At 39.3% G+C, this 22,204-nt stretch overlaps 4 protein-coding genes across 7 annotated transcripts in view; 3 read left to right on the top strand and 1 right to left on the bottom strand.

Annotated features, from left to right (window-relative positions):
- The first annotated feature begins 2,000 nt into the window (after positions 1–2,000).
- LOC101170382 (actin, alpha cardiac) lies at positions 2,001–5,200 on the top strand. Its single transcript, XM_004082348.4, has 9 exons — positions 2,001–2,128; positions 3,117–3,290; positions 3,394–3,522; positions 3,708–3,818; positions 3,904–3,988; positions 4,098–4,259; positions 4,348–4,539; positions 4,624–4,805; positions 4,894–5,200. The coding sequence occupies exons 2-9, from the start codon at positions 3,162–3,164 to the stop codon at positions 5,035–5,037; spliced, it is 1,134 nt and encodes a 377-aa protein (XP_004082396.1). The 5' UTR covers positions 2,001–2,128; positions 3,117–3,161; the 3' UTR covers positions 5,038–5,200.
- A 406-nt stretch (positions 5,201–5,606) lies between these two features.
- On the top strand, positions 5,607–13,343 carry arhgap11a (Rho GTPase activating protein 11A). Of its 3 annotated transcripts, none has more exons than XM_020713676.2 (12): positions 5,607–5,706; positions 5,822–6,313; positions 6,984–7,051; positions 7,129–7,225; positions 7,322–7,578; positions 7,667–7,830; positions 7,915–8,052; positions 9,392–9,565; positions 9,645–9,774; positions 10,642–10,750; positions 11,228–11,342; positions 11,424–13,343. In XM_020713676.2, the coding sequence occupies exons 2-12, from the start codon at positions 6,188–6,190 to the stop codon at positions 12,797–12,799; spliced, it is 2,754 nt and encodes a 917-aa protein (XP_020569335.1). In that variant the 5' UTR covers positions 5,607–5,706; positions 5,822–6,187; the 3' UTR covers positions 12,800–13,343. The 3 variants fall into 3 exon arrangements, with proteins under 3 accessions (XP_020569335.1, XP_011488748.1, XP_011488747.1); XM_011490446.3 differs by adding an exon at positions 8,233–8,307 and having other exon boundaries at positions 5,613–6,313; XM_011490445.3 differs by having other exon boundaries at positions 5,614–6,313.
- A 942-nt stretch (positions 13,344–14,285) lies between these two features.
- Positions 14,286–16,045, top strand: LOC101170135 (gremlin-1-like). The gene is made up of 2 exons (XM_004082347.4): positions 14,286–14,523; positions 14,913–16,045. Exon 2 carries the CDS (start codon positions 14,914–14,916, stop codon positions 15,463–15,465), a length of 552 nt encoding a protein of 183 aa, XP_004082395.1. The 5' UTR covers positions 14,286–14,523; position 14,913; the 3' UTR covers positions 15,466–16,045.
- Positions 16,046–16,526: 481 nt separating this feature from the next.
- The window catches only part of fmn1 (formin 1), a 47,208-nt gene continuing 41,530 nt past the window's right edge, over positions 16,527–22,204 (bottom strand). For both annotated transcript variants that reach the window (XM_023951602.1, XM_023951603.1), the window contains 3 exons: positions 19,562–19,711; positions 18,279–18,360; positions 16,527–18,181 (listed from right to left, as the gene is read on the bottom strand). In XM_023951602.1, coding sequence (XP_023807370.1) covers positions 18,137–18,181; positions 18,279–18,360; positions 19,562–19,711 — 277 coding nt within the window. In that variant the 3' untranslated portion in view covers positions 16,527–18,136. The remainder of the gene's footprint in view (positions 18,182–18,278; positions 18,361–19,561; positions 19,712–22,204) is intronic.

The following is a 22,204-nucleotide window of genomic DNA, read 5'->3' as shown; positions in this document are numbered from 1 at the left end:
TTTTAAAAATAGGTTTAAAAATGGCTGGAATTTGTTTTTTTTTTTCGTTGTTTTGATGATATTATCATTTTGCATTATTTCATGAAAATGTGTTCAAAATTAGGTTTGGACTTTGACCATGTCCTTTAATAAATGTGAAAATTCCTCCAAAACAAAATTAGGTCCCTATAATAACAATCCACATTTGGGTCTTTTTCTAAAAGTTTGATTGTTCAGAATTTCAGTTTTACGATTAACATAATTTCCAAAATCAGTCCAAAATTTATTAATACATATAGCATTCTGTATAAAATTCACAAACAAACAAATAGTTTCCTTTTTTTGACTAGACCATATCCAGATACTTTCGGTTCCATTAAAATCCACCTGCCGGTAAGGTTTTATTATGTGGAAGATTTCTTATTTGTTTATTCAAAATTAAACTAAAACACAAATCCATCTCATCCAAAAAGATTGTCAAACTGGCAAATGGACCAGTATCATTATTTCCTTTAAAAAGCTATCAAGGTTTAGTCTTGCATCAAACACTGCATATTATTTTAGTTTGAGTGATTGATTGATTGATTGAATGATTGATTGATTGATTCATTGATTGATTCATTGATTCATTGATTGATTCATTGATTGATTGATTGATTCATTGATTTGGTTTATTTCAAGCAGTAATTGTAAGGAATACAATTAATAATCAATCACACACATTTTTATCAAGCTCATTACAGAAATGATTGTATTGACTAAAAAAAACAAGCAGATAAATGCACACACTTAATCACATTTGATTCATTAAAAATAGTGCTCATTAAGTCAAGTAGGAGTGGGAAGAAGCAAATTTACATAATCCCACCCCTACTGAGCTATTTAATAGTTTTGCATAGTTTTTGTAATCTGCTTCTATTCAAATCAAGTGCAGATTTTTTTCAAGTAACAAAATCAAGTGCTTATTGATTATCCTCAGAAAACATAATATCAGAAAACAATAAATCAGATCATGTTAACAGACATGTAATACTTCTTGATTATAATCAGATTACAATTTCATACTATCATTTTTTTGGCAAACAAAAAATCTAATTACTAAGCAAGAGTTAAATATGTAAAAAGTGACATATCAAAAGTAGTATAAAAGTATAGAAAATCGACAACAAAAGAAGTTAGAGGCATTTTCATACAAATGTATGGTCTCCCAATCAATTTTGCTCAAACCACACATTATATAAACTGCATATTTTTACAAAGTGGTGTAATTTACAAATTAATTTTATCATAGCAAAATGTTTACTTCAATTTTTGGTGAGATATTTGTTTTTGGAGCAATTGTTTCTAAAATTTCATATGCATGTACAATAGATCTTTTCAAATTCTCAATTTGGGAGCATTTACTCAGGCATGATTCTGGTGCACCTCATAACCGTACAAGGAAACAGCCGGACCAATCAGAATGAATCAGCAACATAACCAGGCCTCTCAGACCCAGAGCGTCACCATCAGCTGTTCTACTCACTGAAGAGGCTTAGTACACATACCAGGACCATTGGAGGGGGGGGGGGGGGGGGGGTCATATACTATCTCCTCATCTCCTTAAGAAGTCACCAGTGACTCTGCATTTACTGGGACAGTTTAGAAGTGCCTCTTCGAGATGGCTGTGGCTACTGTAATAGCTGTATGTTTTTTCTGTCCGGAGTGCAGTCAAATTATAATTTATAGGCAAAAAAACACACACACATAATGTAAAAGTAGCAAAAATATCATGGATTATCATCACCTATAATGTCACTGTTCAAATATACTCAAATAGACAGTCATTTTTTGTCATAAAATAAAAGTAATAAACATATTAAACGGTTAGAACTGAGTTTTCCATGATAAAACGTTAAGCTCCTTTTTCTCTTTCTCTTTTTTACTCATCTACTTTTGCAACTATGCATTGACTTGTACTTAAAGAAAAAGAATCACATCCATGTATGTAAAACTTATTGGGGTTTATAGATTTGTGCTGGAAGCTCTTATTTGGAGTTGTAAATGCTTGGTCCCGCCCCTGGTCCTCAGATCAGTCCTATTTAAGGAGCTATCTCCTCTGTGAGTCTTTGTCCCAGTGGAAGCATCTCATATGTTGGTGAGGAACCTGGTGAGTAGAGCACACATTGATTTTTTCTGAATCCCAGAGTATGTAGAGGATGTACCTTTTGTTTTTTAGTGGTTGGAGTGTAGGACTTCAGATGTTTAAATGAATGAATGAATGAATGAATGAATGAATGAATGAATGAATGAATGAATGAACGAACGAACGAATGAATGAATGAATGAATGAATGAATGAATGAATGAATGAATGAATGAATGAATGAATGAACGAACGAATGAATGAATGAATGAATGAATGAATGAATGAATGAACGACACATTGTTGATCCTGAGCACGTATTGAAGCCACTTTTTACAGTATATCTGTATCTAAAATTGATTTAGTACTGTTAAACTAAGAAGTCATCAATTCATTTTTGCCGTTAAATGTCTTCCAAATGTGTCCAAAGACCCATCCTTGTTGAATCAAAAACTAGGATAAAGGAAAATGGCTTCAGAAAATTAATGTATGAAAATGAAAAAGCATTAGGCCAGTTCCTAAGCAGAGAGGGTTTCTTCTGGTTTTTTGAATTAAAACATGCAACAACAACAAATATTTACCATTTGTTTTAAAACTTAAAATAGACCAGATATGCCCCTCTTTGGTGCTACCTAGTTGCCGTGAAAAGTCCCAGGAACAAGTGAAGCTTTTAGAGATACGGTATCAACAGAAAGGCAGGTCTTGGATTAAAATAGCACATGGTGGAATGTTTATTTAGCACTCCACAAGTAGCACCTATTGAGTTGGGTTGTGCTCATGCTTACAACTGATAACAACCTAAGAATAGTTGCAAGATAGTGTTGACAGGTCTTCAAAGTTTTTTGGATTCCTGCTAACACCCTTGTCAGTCAAATGGGTAATCAAATAAACACATTTAATATATGCTTAGCGACTCCAGAGAAAGTCTTAGACTCTTCAGGTATTTATGACATGCAGAACAGCTGCCCCCAACTCCCCAGATTTAACACTTGTCTGTGTTTCAATCACCATAGCTAAAAGTATAGACCAGCTGTAGACCACCCCAGTAAAGCTTAACCATGTGTGATGACGATGAGACCACTGCGCTTGTGTGTGACAACGGCTCCGGCTTGGTCAAAGCTGGATTTGCAGGAGATGATGCTCCCCGAGCTGTTTTTCCTTCCATCGTTGGAAGACCCCGCCACCAGGTAAACTTTTAAAAATACAAAAGTTATGAAATGATCAAACCCTGAAAAAAAAATGCACGAGTGACTAATATTGGTTTCCTGTTTGATATGTTTCTCTCCTTAGGGTGTGATGGTGGGTATGGGTCAGAAGGACAGCTACGTAGGTGATGAGGCTCAGAGCAAGAGAGGTATTCTGACTCTAAAGTACCCCATTGAGCATGGCATCATCACCAACTGGGATGACATGGAGAAGGTGATCGCAGCACACACGGCAGTTGACCATCTGAATGCTGTAGTATTCTCAGCCACGCCAGCCGACATCCTTACAAACAGCGTTACTTTTAGATTAGGTGCTTTGTTCCTGAAACCTAGCTTTTGTTTATCTACCCAGCAGCTGTTCCTGACATAACTTCAGCTCTTTTTCTCCCCCTGTGTCAGATCTGGCACCACACATTTTACAATGAGCTTCGTGTGGCACCAGAGGAGCACCCCACCCTGCTCACTGAGGCTCCTCTGAACCCCAAAGCCAACAGAGAGAAGATGACTCAGGCATTTACAACTTTTCGCATTAACATCTTAATAACATTTGTTTGAGGCAATTTCTTAAATAAATTTGGTATGATTTTTTTTGCAGATCATGTTTGAGACCTTTAACGTTCCAGCCATGTATGTTGCCATCCAGGCTGTTCTTTCTCTGTATGCATCTGGCCGTACCACTGGTCAGTTTGTTTTTGGTGCAAGACATCTTTGTAGAAGTCTAGCATTTGTCTTTTCTGTCCTCCAAATAAGGATATTTGTCTAACTTTTGATGTGCCCTGTTTTCTGAAGGCATTGTGCTTGACTCTGGGGATGGAGTGACTCACAATGTCCCAATCTATGAGGGTTATGCTCTGCCACACGCCATCATGCGTCTGGACCTGGCTGGTCGTGACCTTACGGACTACCTGATGAAGATCCTCACTGAGCGTGGTTATTCCTTTGTCACAACTGGTGAGGAAATATTATTTTTTAGCTTCTCTCATCTATTAAAGGTGTGGAGGTGCTGTTCTTCAATATTTACAAACGTTCCACTCCTAAGCTGAGCGTGAGATTGTCCGCGACATCAAGGAGAAGCTGTGCTACGTGGCTCTTGACTTTGAGAATGAGATGGCTACCGCTGCCTCCTCTTCCTCTTTGGAAAAGAGCTATGAGCTACCAGATGGACAGGTCATCACCATCGGGAATGAGCGTTTCCGTTGCCCAGAGACTCTCTTCCAACCTTCTTTCATTGGTGAGCTAAACATCTCAGTGTGTTACCTTTATTTTATTTGGATCATACAATCTTTCCTAAAAAAAAAACACCCCTTTCCATTAGGCATGGAGTCTGCTGGCATCCATGAAACTGCCTACAACAGCATCATGAAATGTGACATTGACATCCGTAAGGATTTGTACGCCAACAATGTCCTGTCCGGTGGGACGACCATGTATCCTGGTATTGCAGACCGTATGCAGAAAGAGATCACAGCCCTGGCCCCAAGCACAATGAAGATCAAGGTAAGAAAATGGTCAATATTACACAAACCAAATTCACTACTAAGGCTAACATTAAATGGAACTGAAAGGGTTTTCTATCCTTACCTAGATCATTGCTCCACCTGAGAGGAAATACTCTGTCTGGATCGGTGGCTCGATTCTGGCTTCTTTGTCCACCTTCCAGCAGATGTGGATCAGCAAACAGGAGTATGATGAAGCTGGCCCCTCCATCGTCCACAGAAAATGTTTCTAAACACACAAACATCCCCTTCTATTCCTTCCATTTGTTTTGCCCTTGTGTACTTTTGTATATAGGTCTATGGTTTTAATAAAGATGAGCCTCTCTGACAGTATATCTTCCAAAACTTAATGGCTGACAGAAAATGAGAAATATAAATAAATAATTTGGAAACTGATTGATTGACTGTTTAATTGAGTTGCAGAAAAGATGGAGAAGGACCTTTGGTGCAAGACTGATATTACAAATGAGGTTGAATTGTATTTAAAAAATAGCCATGCCTCTTTTGAAAAAATTAAATAAATAAAATCTCAGTAGGACTTCCTGGTTGAAGTAAGGTTTAACAGTCAGTGACTATTATAATGAGTAAGTAATGAGCAAAAAAGGCACAAAAACAAATCTGCTGAGTCTTTTTCGTGGGCCAAATGAAAAAATGACGACATACTTGTTTTCTTCTCATCAAGAAACTGAAAAACAAGCCACCACTGTATTTTGAGATTCAGCCCAAACTGCACCGCCCATCGGGCGACGCTGGAGCGTAAAACATTCATACTGGAAAAAAAACTGCTCAAACAGTTTTCATCCAATCATAGCACAGAACGTCGACAGCGCCTGAGTTTGAATGTGTTCCGGAAATGACAAACAACTTGGCAACGTTCTGCTGAGGAAACTAGTACAATGCAGGTAGCTAATTTATGATAGAAACCTGGTGGTATTTGGGTAGTTCATCGATAATGAAAACGTAAGTTTGGATTTTGGGTGCGTTATAGGGTTTTAACCGAAGACAACCTCTTGACAGGATCATCATGGTGCGAAGGAATTGCTAATTTGGTTTAGCTAGCCAACGTAATAAGACTGCAGCTGGACCACAAGGCTAGCCTGGAAATCAGAAATGCGCTTCATAATGACATGTTATCGAATACGTCAACATTCGTTTTAAGATGCTATAGATCCTTTTAGTTTTAGTGGACGTAACTCCTGAGCTGTTCTGATGATCAAATTCACGCGAGGGCGTCACATGTTTGGTGAAAGTGATTAAATTAGAAAGTTTAGGCAGCAAACTCGAGTTGCAGATTTATTTCCCCTCTTTTTCTGGCGGGGGATAAGCGAACACAAGGGGCTGAAAAGGTTAGTTTCTGAGTGCAAGGCAGAATTTTCTTTGAAGATGAAAGTCCTGGAGAGAAATGTGATGCGTTTAGTGGCGGTGCAAGAGCTCAGAACAGCCTACGGGATAAAGACAAAGAACTGGAACAAAAACAAAGCCCTCAGCACCAAGTCCACCAGTAACCAAGTAAGCTAACAAATTCTTCTTTTCATACCGTTTGCAGCGTTTAACTAATGTGCATAAAATTTTTATAGCGTTGTTACGTTCTGAGAACATTTAAAGTTTTTGCTGACCGTGTTTTCTGTCTGTGTGATCGAATAATTAGCTTATTGCTGATAGTCAGTCAGTTCACGCAGAGGCTATTTTGTAGCTAAAACTAAAATTATTCGCAGCATAAATCCATAATCAGGCAAAAGAACAGTACAAAACAACAGGACAGCCCCCCCTCCCACACCCAAAATACAACATGTTTGCTAGCTATTCCTTTTTCTTACTTTCCTGCTTGTTTTCGATTGGCTAACAGGAGTCACATGATTTGTTGCAACAGTCTTCTTCAATTTATGTTGAAGGTCTTTACTAAACAGTTTCCAAATCTCTGGTAGCAGAGGGACAAAAGTTGCCTAAAACTAACGGAAAATAAAAACTTCAAAATAAAAGCATCCTGCAGAGATTTTGCTCTCTTATGAACAAAATGCTTTGATTGATAGCCATTGTAGTAAATAATATAAAAGGAATTTCTGATCATAAGAGTTTTTGAAAGAAAAGTCTACTACAAGAATAGGTTTTGCTATTTAAAATATTGTAATACGCTGTCCAGAATCTAACTGTACATAAATGTACTTTCTGAATTTCTAAGGCAAAGGTGTTTGGTGTCTCCTTGGACAGCCTACCATGCTATAATATGGAATGTGGAAGTGTGCCAGGGTAAGTCCTAAAACCTCGTTCTGCATGTCTTGACCCAGTTGAGCTTTAATACTAATGACATTTCGTTGCCTTTCAAGCTTTCTGGTGGATTCATGCATGAAGCTGCAAGCACATGTCGACACAGAGGGCCTGTTCAGAAAATCCGGCTCTGTAGTTCGCCTAAAAGCTCTCAGGGTATGGATCCTCTGAAGTTTGTTTTTGTTTTTTTAACTGAGAAACTGTTTTAAATTTTGTTAGTTTCCTCCTGTACTTATTTGCCTGTCTGTTCAGGCTAAATTGGAGGTTGGAGAGGAGTGCCTGTCCTCTGCTCTGCCCTGTGATGTGGCAGGATTAGTGAAACAGTTCTTCAGGGAACTTCCAGAGCCTGTGCTTCCTACAGAGCTGCAGGACGCCTTTCTAAAGGCCCAGCAGCTTCCTACGGACCAGGACAGGACTGCTGCGACCATGCTGCTGACCTGTGTGCTGCCAGACAAAAACATCTGTGTCTTACATTACTTTTTTGACTTTCTACGGAATGTTTCATTAAGGTATTTGCATTTTTTTCTATATCGTTCTGTATTGCATTTAAATATATTTTTTGAGCAATAATTATGTTTTCTCCCCCCTAAAATCCAGGAGTGCAGAAAACAAAATGAATAGCAGTAACTTATCTGTGATTTTGGCTCCCAATCTCCTTCACTTTGGCGAAGGAGCAGAGAAGATGAACGCAAACACAGAAAAACGCCTCAGACTACAGGCTGCAATAGTCCAGTGCTTCATAGAGAATGCAGACAATTTTGGTATGACTCAAAGAATTTCTGTGCTTGTGGAGCAACATTGCTGTTCAGCAGTACTTAATACTGAGCTGCCCTTGCATGTTCCAGGTGTTTTACCAGACTTTCTTCAGGAGAAAGTTCCTGCCATGATGGGCTATGAAGGGGGAGTTTTGACTCCCACTCATGACTCGGAAGAGCTGGACTTGAATTTCGGGACAAAGAGGAAACACAGGCGTAGCTTTGGAGGTAAGACTGACGTATACTATTTTTTTGGGGGGTTTTTTTGGAAAGGTTGCAGCATTTAAATATGCAAATTAGATCAATAATCAACTGGATTCTAATGGTATTGGTGAAATCCCATTAAAAAAGGAACAATAAATATAAGAAAAAGTAGTTTACAGTGTTTTGATTTGTTTTACATTTCAGATGTGATCAGTGGTGCACTGAATAAAATAAAAACTAATAGAACACCCACCAAAGTCAATCAAGCAGACAGCCTTGGTAGGTGCTGTGACAGATGAGATGTGATTGGTCAACGTGAGAAGCATGACGCTGTCAGAATCCATCTCTGCTGCCAACAACATACCAATCTTGCTGTCTATCAAACAGAAATCAAACTCTTTATTTTCCTGATAATGTAGCTTTCTTGGGCCACATGTATGAACAAAAAACAAACAAACCAACATTTACACAGTTTTATGGACATAAACTGTGTAAATGAGACACTTTGTGGGGAAGTATGTCCACCCTTCATCTATCATTGTTGTTGATAGAAACCTTTTGGCCCAAAAAAAATCTATGCAAAAGCACAATGGTTGATACCAGATTTATAAGTTTTTTTGATTTTACTGTTATTTATCATTTTGAATTTATTTTTGGGGGATCTAAACATCCCTCAAAATCAGACTTGTAGAAGAGCCGGGCATTAAAAAGTGATTTATAGTATGACTTAACTCGGATTACACCTTAAGGATTTTGTTTAGAAAGTAGGTTGGCGTAACTCTTTCCATCTGTACATCTGCATCTCCTTCCTTGTCTATGTCCAAAGCAATGCAATCCAATTTTGAGAGGTTATTGGTTTGCATTTTTCAGTAATTTTCTGACTGATCACAATCAAAGAACTGCCGGTAAATAAACAAGATTTATGTATATGAAGAGCGTCTCATTTTCACTTTAGCACAGCACGTCTGTCTTGCTTTTGTTTCAATCGTGTGTCCCCAGGTTCTATTTTTGGCTTTAAAAAGGCGTGGGAAATTGGAATTGCACAAAAAGGTTGTTTTGTGTTCTTCAGATCCTGATAAACCTGAATTGAATCCACATAAGTAGCTTCATACATGTGACCCTTGGTTTTTGAGATGACTTGTTTTCACACACCTCTTCCTTTCGAGTGATATCATGTTTAAATAATGATCTACTGCCTGTATTTACAGCCTTTGTTTTAATTTGAATTGCCTGATCTTTGCATGAATATCAATACGGGCTGCCGATTGCGCTTTTGCATTGAAATCACTCCTGAATTGTTTCCAAATATGAAATAATAAAATCTACAGAGTGCAAGGCCATTAATCCTCTTTGATTTTGTCAGTCTTTTCCTCTGCAACTCACGTGATTGCGACACCATCAAGTAAACGCAAGCCTCCTTTGGAATCCGCTCACTCTTTGGGATTTTCAAACAAGAAACGTAGATCTGTCAAAAAGAACCTTGGGTTAGAACTACTTTCTAACACTTTGTTCAGCGGAAACAGTACTCCAGCTTCAGGTATTAATAACTTTTGGATAACCTATGGTTCAGTCCATTAGATGGTTAAGTTAAGTTTCTTCTTTTTTTTGTGTTGTAGCTTACAGCGCTTCCGGAGTCTTGGACTCTTCCTCTAGTAGCGTGCTGTCAGCAGGAAGGTCTCGAAGACAAACTGCAGCCTCTGGAAGCAGGAAGAGCAAAAGACGAAGCGGTAGAAATGTTATAAACAGGTAAAAACTCATTGTTTTCAGCACTTTAAAAAAAATATTTCTTTTTTTTTACAGAAATCTAATGTCACATAATATACACATGTATTAAAAGGAACTATTCAGGTTAAAAAAAACAACATATTATGTGTTACTAAAGCTTACTTTGACTTATCAATATCAAATAAAAAGATCTTTACCTTAAAACATGGAGAACTGATTCATCAAATCCCTTAATTGATTTTGCTGTCAAATAATATTTTGTATTTTATTTTTATTTTCAGCCCAAAACAGTTTTCTCTGGGTTCCTCGTGTAAAAATTACTAATTCTATTTTGAAAAGTTCCTTCTTTGTTCAATATAAACCAGTAAATGTCTAACCGTGGGATTTGAGTAGAAATAAAAAAAAACAGATATTTATTTGAAATTTACTGGATTGTATATTGAAGAAAAAAGTGATAATTTGAATTTAATCCCATCGATTTAGTTTTTTTGTTTAGCAGCAATATTACTTGATCCGTTTTTTAGTGCTCTTTAAAAAAAAAAAAATACATAAAGAAAAAACGAATCTTAGCGAAGCGTTAACCATAAAGTCCCTCTCCAGTCATCTTTTGATTTATTCAAAATGTTTCCAGTGGTATTTTAATTATGATTATGCCGTTTTTAAACAAAGCAGCGGTTGATCCTTCACCTCCGAGTTGTGGGTAGGCCAATTGGTGCAGAGCAACCCCCCCCCCCCCCTTCCCATTAATGTCCTCCATCATTTCCATCATGAGAAAAATGCCTCAATAACCTCTCAACACAAAAAACACAATTATTATCAGAGTAGATCTTTAAATCTGAACTTTTTAATGATTAGCGCATAGTTTAACCCATATTTTTTCTTTTCTAGGGTTGAATCTGGAAGGTCTGGCTGCTTTTCTCCTAAAGTTAGCAAAAAAGAAGCTCCACGCAAGTCAATGCGCTTGCGTTTCAGCCTGGGGAAGAACAGCAAAGACTCTGTAAGTCCGCCGGCACAATAGAATCTATAACCATCATCTGCTCCACTGATAGGCAGAGAAAGGGGAGGAGTGTTTTGAAATGCATGATTCCACAGATAGTTTGATTAGATCAAATGTTAGTACTTTAGTAAAATACATTTACTTTCACTTGTAAACACATTTATGAAGGTTTTAGTGTACAGAACATTGAAAAAATCTTTCACATCTTTGGGTGGATTTGTTGAGTTGAAAAATCCTTTAATGTAAATTACTACATGTATAATAATAAAAATCATTATAAATTCAGTTAGGTTTGTTGGTTATTTTGAAGTGATTTCTATTTCAAGCAGAATTAACCCCAAAGAATAATTTTAACATATTAGTTTAAACGTCTGGGGAGTTTCTGTTGACACTTTTCTAACAAAGTAGCCCTTAAATATCTAACCCTAGCCAAAGCTTCCTTCATCCTTCGTTTCTTCTTTCATGGTGCTGGTGAAGGGATCTAAGTCCATCGGTTTGAGACTCGCCAAGCAGGAAAGCAACACCAGTTTCCATTTTGCTGAACCGACAGAGTTCAGTCCGTCAGTTTATTCAAGAAAAGCCGAATCCCAAAGTGAGTATTGCAGAGTCACTGACTTTTTGAAAAGAGGCTCTTTGCTATACATGTATACTGATGCTTGATTTGAACATTTAGGCTCCAAGTACATCAGCAGGTCTGAAGATAACCTGCTCACCCCAAAGTGTGACCCAAGACTCAACCGGACCCCGTGGAGCGGTGATACTCCTGTTGGGGTGAAGGCTTTCAGCGAGGGCTCCTTCACTGACACCCCGATGCGTGCGTGTCTTAAGAGCACTTACGTGTCTGAGCCGACCGTTACCGCGTCCAAACTTCCTGCTGGAAACAACCTGCCCATGACGCTGTGCTGTGCCGCCAGCGCCGAGAGCCTCGACGGGGGAAGCAGCACGGAAACTCTGAGGCAGAGCCTTTCACCGGTGCTGAAAACGGTCTGCGGGCAGTCTTCTGCTGACGTCCAAACTGTTGAACTGGACTCAGACAGCCTTCCCAACGCTCCAAATGAGACCTCCGTCAAAGCTTTGACTGTGGCCTTCAAGACCCCCAACCTTCCATCTAAGCAGAGCTTTGTGGCGGATGAGCAGAGCTTCACTTTAGGTCAAATCGAGTTTGCTGCTCTCACTCCATTGCATATAGATAGTGTAGTTTTTGATTCCAGCCTACATTATAGTCCAGACGGTGGCTCTGTGGTTGATTCACTTGAAACAGAGAGGGAGCAGATAGACTGCAGCAGGCTCATCGATGCTCTGGACATCCAGAGTCCGGCTCGTTTCAAACACCACGTCTCCTCTGGACCGCAGTCCACTCCGTACAAACCAGGTGTTGAAACCAAAGATGACCGATTTCCACCAACCAGGCCAGGTTTTGTTGTCAGTCTGTTACACGAGAGATCTGGAATTTCAAAACCAGTCCAAAACCAACAAGCCGTGTCCCCTCAAAAGGCCAGAGTGGCAGACCACATTCAACACTTCAACAAGCTCACGCTTTATTCTCCTCCAGGTTCCAAGACCAAACAAATCAGGTCGCCTCTCAAGTTCCAGCGCACTCCAGTCCGGCAGACGGTGTGCAGGATCAACTCTCTTCTAGGAGACAGCAGGAGACCCAGGAATAACGCGGTATTTGGCGTTGGCCAGAGCCCTCGTGTGGCCAAGACTGTGAGTCTAGAAAGCGGGCTGTCCCCTCACCCACAGCCCCAGCAGAGACGACCACAAACACGACTGTTAAATAGCAGGACCACTGCTAAGAATCCACCTGCTGTTCCGCCAAAAAAGCTGGCAACCCTGGACAGAATTCCTAAATCCTGCGCCCTGGGGGATGTCACCAACAAGGCTCAACAAAAGACGAAAGTGGAGAGCTCCGCCTCCACTCCATCTGAAGCGCAGAAGCTGCTTTTGCAGCAGGTAACAGAGAAGGACACACCCCACTACAGGGGATCCCCCAAAAACCCTCTCAACCAAGGAAACCTGCTGTCTGCAATGAAACCAATTGATTTATAACCGCCTTTCTCCAATTTTTGTGCTTTTTTTTGTGTTGCTATGCAGATCCGTCTGGTAAGACCACATAAAATAAACTTTGTGACTCATTCAGGGTCCTAATTTATTTTTTGTAGCTACAGCAGAGGTACCTTTTTCGTTGTTGATTTGTATTGGGAGATATTCTGTTTTACATCCAGTAAATTCCATGTCACATAAGATAGCATTTTACTTTAGTCTTGGAATAAAGCTATATTATAAAGTGGGATTGGCAGAATGGCTGGAATTTTTCTATCAGGTGTATTTATTGTTTTACATTCCTGTTTTTAACTGAAAAGGACATGTCAGACATCTAACTTGATTTTTTTTTTCTCAGAACGAATATTTTACTGCTTTTGGACAAGTAAAGCACCTTGTGATGCATGTTATGTAAAAAAAAGAGAACATTTGCCAAACAGTGTTGAAGAAAAGATTTGCCTCTGGTGTTTTTACACTCATTTCACAGAACCTTCAAAAATGAACGTTTGCTTTGAACTGCTTCACTAAAATAAAATAATACAAAGTCTTACTGTTGAGTTACGGGGTGTTATTCATGTACGCCACAAGGGGGCAACATGCATCTACTTTTTCTTGCCATGCATTGCTCTATTTAGGTTCCAGTTTAAACTGGAGAGGTTATTAACTCATTCACCTTTAAAATCTGATCTCAGATATATATTTATATATATATATTTTAAGTAAAAGTGATTAAGAGGTTTATGCAAAACCTCTGAAAAGGTATTTTAAAAACTGCTATAAGTTGATATCAAGCAAGTTTAAAAATGATTGCCATGCTTAAAACAAGTGGCAGAACTATAGAAGATTTAGTTAAATCCAATTTTGGGTGTATAATTCTTTTTTTGATTTATGCTGTTTTTTTCTCCTAATGTTTAAGCCAAACCTCGATGTATTTAAACAAATTTACCCTGCTTTAAGTAAATAAGTGACAAAAATCGTTCATAATGATAATTTCTGCTTTAATTATAAACAATATGCATGCAAGTTTATCATGCCTGAAGAGACTTAACTCTAATAGAAGATGTGGTGATGCCCAGGCCATGATTTTGGGTGCAAAATTCCATCATTTAAATACTAGTTTGAAAACATCAGCTATTTAAAGGAAGTTCAGTTCAGGTCATTGAGACGCAACAAAAGTGTAACCAAAAATATTTGTCATCATTAAGTGATTGGAATTTGATTAAACACTTGGGGAACATGTTCATAACTCATTTGAGCATCAGTTATCTTATTGCCACACATGTCACAGGTGTGCTACTTTTTTAAAGAAGGTTTCAACTGAAATTGTGTTGCAAAATGGATGAATAATCTCATTTTTTTCCGGGTTTCCGAATTTGGGCCTTGGAGCCCCTCAACCCCACCCTGACTGTTGCCTATCTCAAAGTGGATTCAGGGATTCAGGGAAGTGAGGAGGGGGCGGATAGTTTTGATTTTCTCCACATCGTGCTTAGCCAATAACTGTTGTGCACATCTCAGCTGGCAGACATTTAAAAGGGAGACAGTCCGGCGCTGGAGCAATTTGTATTAAACCCCCTGGCCCCTGTCTATGGAGTGCTTAGTCTTTCACCCACCCGCAGCCCCTCCAGTGTACAGCCGACTGCCGTAGGTGCCGATCACCTCCAAAAGTGACGTAGAGGATTTTAAAGTATCAGATCATCCTCTCTTTTTTGTAGGCGTGGATAGTCACCCAGGTGAGTAATTTTAGACTATTCTAAACGTTAAAAGTATTTTAATTTGAAATAATTAAAGGAAACACTCAAATTTGGGTTAAAAACAGCTTGGTTAGATTTTATTTAATGCGCATTTGTACTACCACCGAGTCTTCCAGCTTATGACAGCTTCTATTTACATTTTCTGTTTTACTTAAATACTTTAAAACAGTCTCCAACACACACAAAAAAGTTACATTTGTCCTGTGTTTTTGCACGATTTCCCGGAAACAAACAAACAAACAAACAAACAAACAAACAAACGGTGCGCTTTCACGCTGCGTAAAAACGTTGGAGCGTTACTTAGTCTCATAAAATTTTTAAGGATGCATGCATGGTAAATCATTCCTTGTTCTTTCTTTTTTCCTAAGGATGGCTTTCTCGTGGCGCATTTTCTGCGGGATGGTTTTCATCACTGGCTTGTTGTTCTCTCCCGTGGATTCAAAAAGAAACCGAGGTTCACAGGGGGCAATTCCTCATCCTGACAAAAACAACCCGAACGAATCGGAGCAGCAGCCGCAGCCTTCACAGGCAGGAGGATCTGGCTCCCGACAAAAGCCGGGCTCATCCTCACCAGCTGACGAGGTGCTGGAGTCCAGCCAGGAAGCGTTACATGTGACGGAGCGCCAGTATTTGAAACGGGACTGGTGTAAGACGCAGCCCCTCAAACAGACGATCCACGAGGAGGGCTGCATCAGCCGCACCATCATCAACCGCTTCTGCTACGGACAGTGCAACTCCTTCTACATCCCCCGGCACATCCGCAAGGAGGAAGGGGCTTTCCAGTCCTGTTCGTTCTGCAAGCCCAAACGTTTTACCGCCATGACTTTTACCTTGAACTGTCCGGACCAGCAGCCACCCAGGAAGAGAAAACGCATCATGCGCGTCAAGCAGTGTCGCTGCATTTCCATAGACCTGGATTAAAGACGCACAATCGCGTTATTCCTCTTGGACTGCGTGTTTGGATGAAAGAGCGTCATCGTGGCACGCGGCTGTCTCTACGCAGAGATGCGCATGACAAAAAAACACAAGAGGCTGAACGTCACAGCATGGAGACGCTGACTTGGAATGGGCACATTTTTACGCACGGCTTCTGTACATGCTTCCCTCTGTTCATGCAACAAAAATGACTGATCCTTGTTAGTATTATTTTTTATTTACTGCTCCGAACACTTTTTATGAACGGGAAATGTTTTTTTTAGTCCTATATATTTTACACATAAATTTGTAGAACTGGATGTTTCCACTGTGTGGAATTTTTAAAGAATGAATATTTGAAAATAAAAATGTGATTTTCTTTTATTATTTCGATATTTCAAGAATCTTGTAAGGTTAACCTAAATGATTTCTGTGAATTTCGAACATATTTCTATTGCATTTCTTGGGATATACTCCTAAAAATACTCGTACTCCTAAATATATAGAGATTCTTCTGTAAGTTTATGCTGAATATGTACAGTGCTGGTTTTTCAAACCCTAAATAAACTGTTGATCTTTGATTTAACAGTTTTTTCTGCTTTTCATTATTAATTTAATGAAAAGATGCGGAACTTATTTATTGTGGCAGTTTATATAATGAAATGTGACATTATCCTGTTTTTTGTATAAAACATTCCAGATTTATGAAAATGTGACCATATAATACATATTTACACAATATAATCTAACAAAAGTTGACTATTCTATACATCTGATGCCCAAAATATTTTAAATTCTAAAGTGATTTGAAAATGCACTATGCCATAATTTCCTTAAATGGAACTTATAAAAATGATATAAGGCAAGTAAATTTCATCCAATAGTTATCTCACTGTATAGAAAGCTTTTTCTATTAAAGTTGATCCCATATATTGAGCAGATTTGCAAAGTGTTTAAAATGTAAAAAAAGTTTCACTTACACTTTGAGCATCTTAGTAAAAAATATTATTTGGACACATAAATTAGAGGTAAATATAGCTTTAAAAATGTAAAAAGTTTCACTCAAGTGACTTGTTACCAGTAGTTTATTTCTGTCATTTAAACATAAAAAAAGAATTACAGAGCACCTAATTGAGAGCCAGTCAGTTACATGGAGGGACATGCACAGTGAAAGACTACAGTCCATTGTCCAGTATCAGCTCAACTTGTACCTTTTCTGAAAGACAGATTATATATATTAGTAAAGTCTATCATAGAAAACAAATGGCACCAAATGCAGGATAAAAATATGTATTAAGACACGGTTTGATGGATCATCTTATAAATGGTAAATCTGAGGTATTACAACTAACATGGCTTGAGGTGGAAATGTGAAACCCTACTACCTAAAAGCAGCCATGTTACTCCTAGAAGCAGAAACTCTTTCTGAATCACTTTTTTCCCCACTTCAAATATTCACAGCTTTCAAATCACAACCCATGTGAAAATATGTATCTCACCTGATTAGACGACCAAGCAGCAGTACAACTCAAGGTAGAACAGAACTAAAGGTTTTTGGTTTCAACTTATTACTATTTTTTACATAAACTTAAATGACACAGGAGTCTTGTCAAATCAACACATACATACATAAAACACAATTTTATTACATGTTCTTTAAAATAATCTAACAGGATTTTTTTTATTTTACAGAAAATTCTTGCATAGGAAAACAGGTGTAAAAAAGTACAAGACCATAATGTGATTTATAGCGTGCTATATAAGCAGGGAAGTGCAAAATACTGCAGATATAACCTTTTCTTCATATAAAGATATGGCCAAACCCCCTGTAATCTGCTGTTTTTAGAACCAAATTACGCATTTGAGAAACTCCAGGGCCGATGCCAGGTTCTGCTTTGGTGCAGAACCACACATGGCACAGCCAAAACCTCCACAGGATAGCCCATAAGCTTGTCTGAAGGGATTCCTGCTCGGTGCGTCTTCATCTGCAGCAAAGCGCAGTTCATTTGTCTTACTCCCCAAAGCTGCAAAGTTCCTGCTGATTTTTGCAGCATGACATATTTACAAGACTTTTAATGAGCCGCGGTGAAATGAAAAGCTATTTGCTACAGCAAGGGATGCTGGGATAGAGCTAACTTCCTGCCAGGAGTGAGAGATCTGTTTTGTCAACAGGGATTTTCCTCTCAGGAGACTTTGCCAGGAAGCCACATCTGTTCCTACAACAGCACCGGTCGCTCAACACTTTGAACGTGTCGGAGTATTTTCGTTTTGTGCTGATGAGGTTCAGGACAAAAAACAAATTGGAAAAAATTTCAGGCGGTTTTTGACAGTGCACCAGGAGTCTTGTTGACTTGTCAGCTGGCACTGGTGAGAATCCCACTAAACCCCAGAGACCTTTGACAAGCTGGGCACTGAGGGGTCACGCCATGCTGGATGAATGAGGTCAACCTTTGACCTTTAAGACTCCCATCATTCCGGCTGTGTCAGCCATGCAGCCTCGCGGCAGGGGTTGAAAAGAAAAGCCCTCGACATGGAGGTGCTGCCACGTAAGGGAGGGGTGTCTGGTGCCTTTTAGAGGGGAAAAGAGAAACTTCAACAAGTCCAGCGAGCATTTATTGTGTTATATTGTGTGGCAGGTGGTAAACGCAGACGGATTGGGGTAGAGCTCTTCTTTCACTCAGCTGGAGGAGATGCTGGCTTCTTTCTGCCGCAGCCTCTCTTTCTGTTGGCAAAATCCACAAAAAAATACAAATCAGTAAAGACAATATTGGTGCTTCAAGGAAATTCAATTTCTCGCCTGAATTTTTATGCCTCATTACCAAACTGTTGGCGTTGATCTTTTTGGTTTCTACTGTCTTATCTGCTGTGATCTTCTTGATGTTTTCCTGAGCTTCCTTTAGCCTAAAAGGAAAAAAAACAACAATACAAAAACTGAGGTGATTTGTGTTAGCAGACCATTTAGCAAAATAAAGAACATGAATGAAAAGCTACAAGGGAAACCTCTCATCATAGTGTCTTGTCATTTAAGTTTCTCCCTAGGGTCCAGCACACACATGCAGTCTACAGTCAGTGAAAGCCTCTTAAGTGAGGAGCAGAGAATGATAGCGAGCTGATGAGATAATGAGGCCTCCTTTAAAAAAAAACACTTGTGTTTTATGAGCGTGCCAACAGTATTTAAAATAAACTTAATTGTACTTAAGTACAATCAGCTGGGAGTAACACGAGACAAGATCCCACTTACACCTAGAGCACGCTGGATTCATGGCACAGCTGAGAACATCCATTTCAGGTTTCCTCCAGGAAGCGTTGAAATGTGTGGGATTCCGCTTGAGGAAATTTATTGTCAAGCTTTCATCTTTGTAGGATGAGGTAGAGCCACAAAGGCAGCACTTCACAGCAACTATTTTCTGCTTTTCTCTCATATTTCTTTTTTATTCTTGCACTTTTTTTTGCAAAATGCTGTTCTCCTTCTCTTCTAATTGCATGTCAAGCGTCATTACAATGTTCATCAGTCCTCCACTGATGCGCAGCCTCTTAACTGCTACAGGCCCCTGTCCACTCGCCATTAAAGCCTGGCGGCCGCCAGGAGGATCTGCAGCCTCACAGTGGAATGCCTTCCCCCCACAACATGACGCCTCAGGTCAGAGGAAACATCATAAATCCAGACCCCAGTTCTTCAGAAACAGAAGCATAGCCTCAGCTACTCCCATCTGCCCCCTCTTTGATGGCCTCCCTCTTTGCCTTAATTACAGCCCAGCATCTGCACATCACCTTTGTACACTTAGTGCTAATTTGACATGATGTCCAGAGGTGTTAAGCACCTACCCAGAGCTGACAAAGATAGGAAATGTAGTTTGACCATAAGGAACGGCTTTGTTTTGCACATTTGACACTCAAGGGAGAAAGAAAAAGGAGAAATGATGACCCAAGCATTAAAACAAAGGAGTTCATGAGTGGTCGAGCTTCAATCCCCAATAAAAAAAATCAATCTGATTTTGTATCTGAAGAACCTAAGAAAGCCCAGCGATGCTCCTCCTCGTACATAAAGCAAATCCCCCAGAAGGAGAGCTGAAAGCGAATGCTGCGCAATAATCTGCCTCACCTCTCCTTGGAGATGTTCTTGCTGTGTCGTATCCAGGCATTCTTGAAATCGTTGCAGAACTCGAACCAGAGCATGAAGACGTAGCTCGGGGTCACTTCTTTTTCCCCACCTTTCGGCTTTACGCCAAAGTAGTCCACCACGCTTTGGAAACTGTTTGAGTGAAGCACAGCGGAGGGAGGATGAAGCTTTTATTGATTCACTTGTGTCAGGTCAGGATCAACATGTTAAAAATAGATACAACTGGCAACAAAAGTTTGGAGAAAAAGACCCAGAAGAAGAGCTTCCACCCCGCTGGCCCACAAGGGAGAGCCAGTAGTGGCGACTTCATTATCACATTGACCTCTAGAGGCTGCAGGCGGGTGACTACAGGGAGCAGCTCCTCCAAAACTAAATCTGCTTCTGACTTACACAACAGCGGAACGCACAGCTAGAAGAACATCCTCCCCAAAAAGTTGAGCGTGCCCAAGACAAACCCAGCGTGTAAATACACAGATTTCCTGTTGCACTGCTGTAAAGCAGCTTGTCGTCTAATTCGATTGTAACCAAATCTGAACTCTTCAGCAGGCTCTCAGCGGCGCGCTGAAGTTATGAAAAGCAGCCCGCTGCTTCAGATTCCCGCCGCTAACCCAAACATGAAAGACATTTCCTTGCTGTGCCTGTCAGAGACTTGATAAAATGCGGCCATGATTCACGGGATGCGCTGTCCCACTGACACCCAGAGAGGGCTCTGACCTCTGGATGCTAGGTGGTTTTCTGCAGCGCTAATCGAAGACATGTTCATGCAGAGGGAAACGGTGCCCAGACAGCCACCTACAAGTCGGGGCAAAAAAAAGAAAAAAAAAGAAAATTCTGCATGAGCCTGCTTTCCATTTTCCCAGAGATCTACCGCTGTAGATCATTCAACACTGTCCAGAACATGACTCAGGGACTCAACCCACATATCGTGCCAGGTAGCTTTGCTGCAGCTGGTCTGGTCAGGCATGAGCAACAGGTCCTCATCGCTGCAGCTCATGAGGGTGAAGTATGCACAAATCAAGCACCAAGTTTTTCTTGTTGACCTCCACTCATATGAGCAGACAGCTGAATCATCACAAAAGAGAAATGCAATACCTTTCTGATAGCGTGAGTAAATTGGCAGACTCATGCACTTCCACACCAACAACTACACTTTTATAATCTCTGCTATGATGCCATTGCCGTGCGAGGGTTTAGTACAGCATCCACCGCCAGCATTCCTTACTGACAGGCATATATAAAAAAAAAAACACACATTCCAAAACCATGAGCAGCCGTGAGAATCCAAGAAATATTTGGACAAGCAACTCTGCATTCCTTTGTTTCCCCAGTAAAAAGATTACAGACGTAAACTGCAAGTTGTTGGCTGGTTCGGCACTGGCACAAATCAGAACCTCTTTTCATCGCACAGGAACCGCAAGAAACAGCAAGACCAGCTCACAGCAGCAAAACCCTGACTGTACAGCAACTGTACAAAGGGCACATGGGCCAGGTGAAATTGAGCGTGATGAGAGGGAAGGAAACTTAATGAGACAGAACTGAGGACAGAACTGGAAATCCTCACTGGAACCAAAACACAAAGCAGACAAATTAGGTCTGCATGTTACCAAAAAGGTCAAGTGAAGATCAAACAGGAAGTGAAATCAACAAAGAGAAGATTCATATTAAAACAAAGCTTGAAGCAAAGGAGTTGCTTCATTTAAACTGTTTCACATTTCGTTTCTTAATCCAAAATAAAAGAAAAATGTTGAAAAGGAAAGTTATTTCTCAAGTTTAGATTGCCGCAACAGTTCAACATTTTGGTTTCTTTTATTAAAAAAAAGGAAAATTTGAAAAAAAAAACTTTTATATACTGTAATGAAACAACTCAGACAATGTTTATTCAAAGGAAAAAATAGTTTATAATGAAAATAATCTTAGTAAAAGTCATAAGATAGAGTGCTGGTCCTGTGAACACTGAGACCAGTTTACTGCACTTAAAACAAACAAACATTTTTTTCAGTTTAAAGTGAGTTTTTTTAAGTTGCCTAGCAACAGCTGACTTAACTGCATCATTTTATTTCAAAATCGTCATCTTTTAGTAAAAATTGAGCTATCGAAAAGAAAGGTTATTATATTTTGAAATAATTAATCGCCATTTGTGTAAATTCATAGTTGTCATGTGTATAAATTCTACTCATTAGTGCATCCATCAGTCACTAAAAAAATGTAAATCCTCAGACCAGAATCAAGGTTTCCATATGATCCCAGAGCATCGTAAATGAGCTTAGACCCTGAAAAGGTGACATGTTTTCAAATTAACATGCTTTATTTTTTACATGAACAGATTATCTTCACTGCAAACATTTTCATTTGCAAGTCAGTTAGTATTTTGTGTTCCTGAGCTCCTAAAGTTGAAAATGACACATATATTGCAACTCTTAATATTTGCAATCGATAAAAAGAGAAAACAAAGTGGCTAAAGCTTTAATTTAACCCTAAAAATAAATACAATTTCGTTAACACATTCTTTTTTTGTTTTGTTAGCTTGAGTTAACTTTTGCTCATTATTTACTGTGGAAGTGAAACGATCCTAATATTTAACATTTATTTACTTTACATGTATTATATTTTATTCATTCATTATTC

This window comes from Oryzias latipes, chromosome 22 (genome assembly GCF_002234675.1).
Source record: "Oryzias latipes chromosome 22, ASM223467v1".
NCBI classification, from domain to species: Eukaryota; Metazoa; Chordata; class Actinopteri; order Beloniformes; family Adrianichthyidae; genus Oryzias; species Oryzias latipes.
The sequence above is the reverse complement of the archived record's forward strand: the minus strand, read 5'-3'. Positions and strand labels throughout refer to the sequence as shown.

Excerpts from the sequence above, each read along its gene's own strand:
- LOC101170382 (XM_004082348.4), top strand. The coding sequence starts at position 3,162 with ATGTGTGATGACGATGAGACCACTGCGCTTGTGTGTGACAACGGCTCC. Across the intron at positions 4,260-4,347 it reads TTATTCCTTTGTCACAACTG|CTGAGCGTGAGATTGTCCGC; the intron begins GTGAGGAAATAT and ends TCCACTCCTAAG. Across the intron at positions 4,540-4,623 it reads CTTCCAACCTTCTTTCATTG|GCATGGAGTCTGCTGGCATC; the intron begins GTGAGCTAAACA and ends CCTTTCCATTAG.
- arhgap11a (XM_011490446.3), top strand. The coding sequence starts at position 6,188 with ATGAAAGTCCTGGAGAGAAATGTGATGCGTTTAGTGGCGGTGCAAGAG. Across the intron at positions 6,314-6,983 it reads CCAAGTCCACCAGTAACCAA|GCAAAGGTGTTTGGTGTCTC; the intron begins GTAAGCTAACAA and ends TGAATTTCTAAG. Across the intron at positions 7,579-7,666 it reads CTACGGAATGTTTCATTAAG|GAGTGCAGAAAACAAAATGA; the intron begins GTATTTGCATTT and ends CCTAAAATCCAG.
- LOC101170135 (XM_004082347.4), top strand. The coding sequence starts at position 14,914 with ATGGCTTTCTCGTGGCGCATTTTCTGCGGGATGGTTTTCATCACTGGC.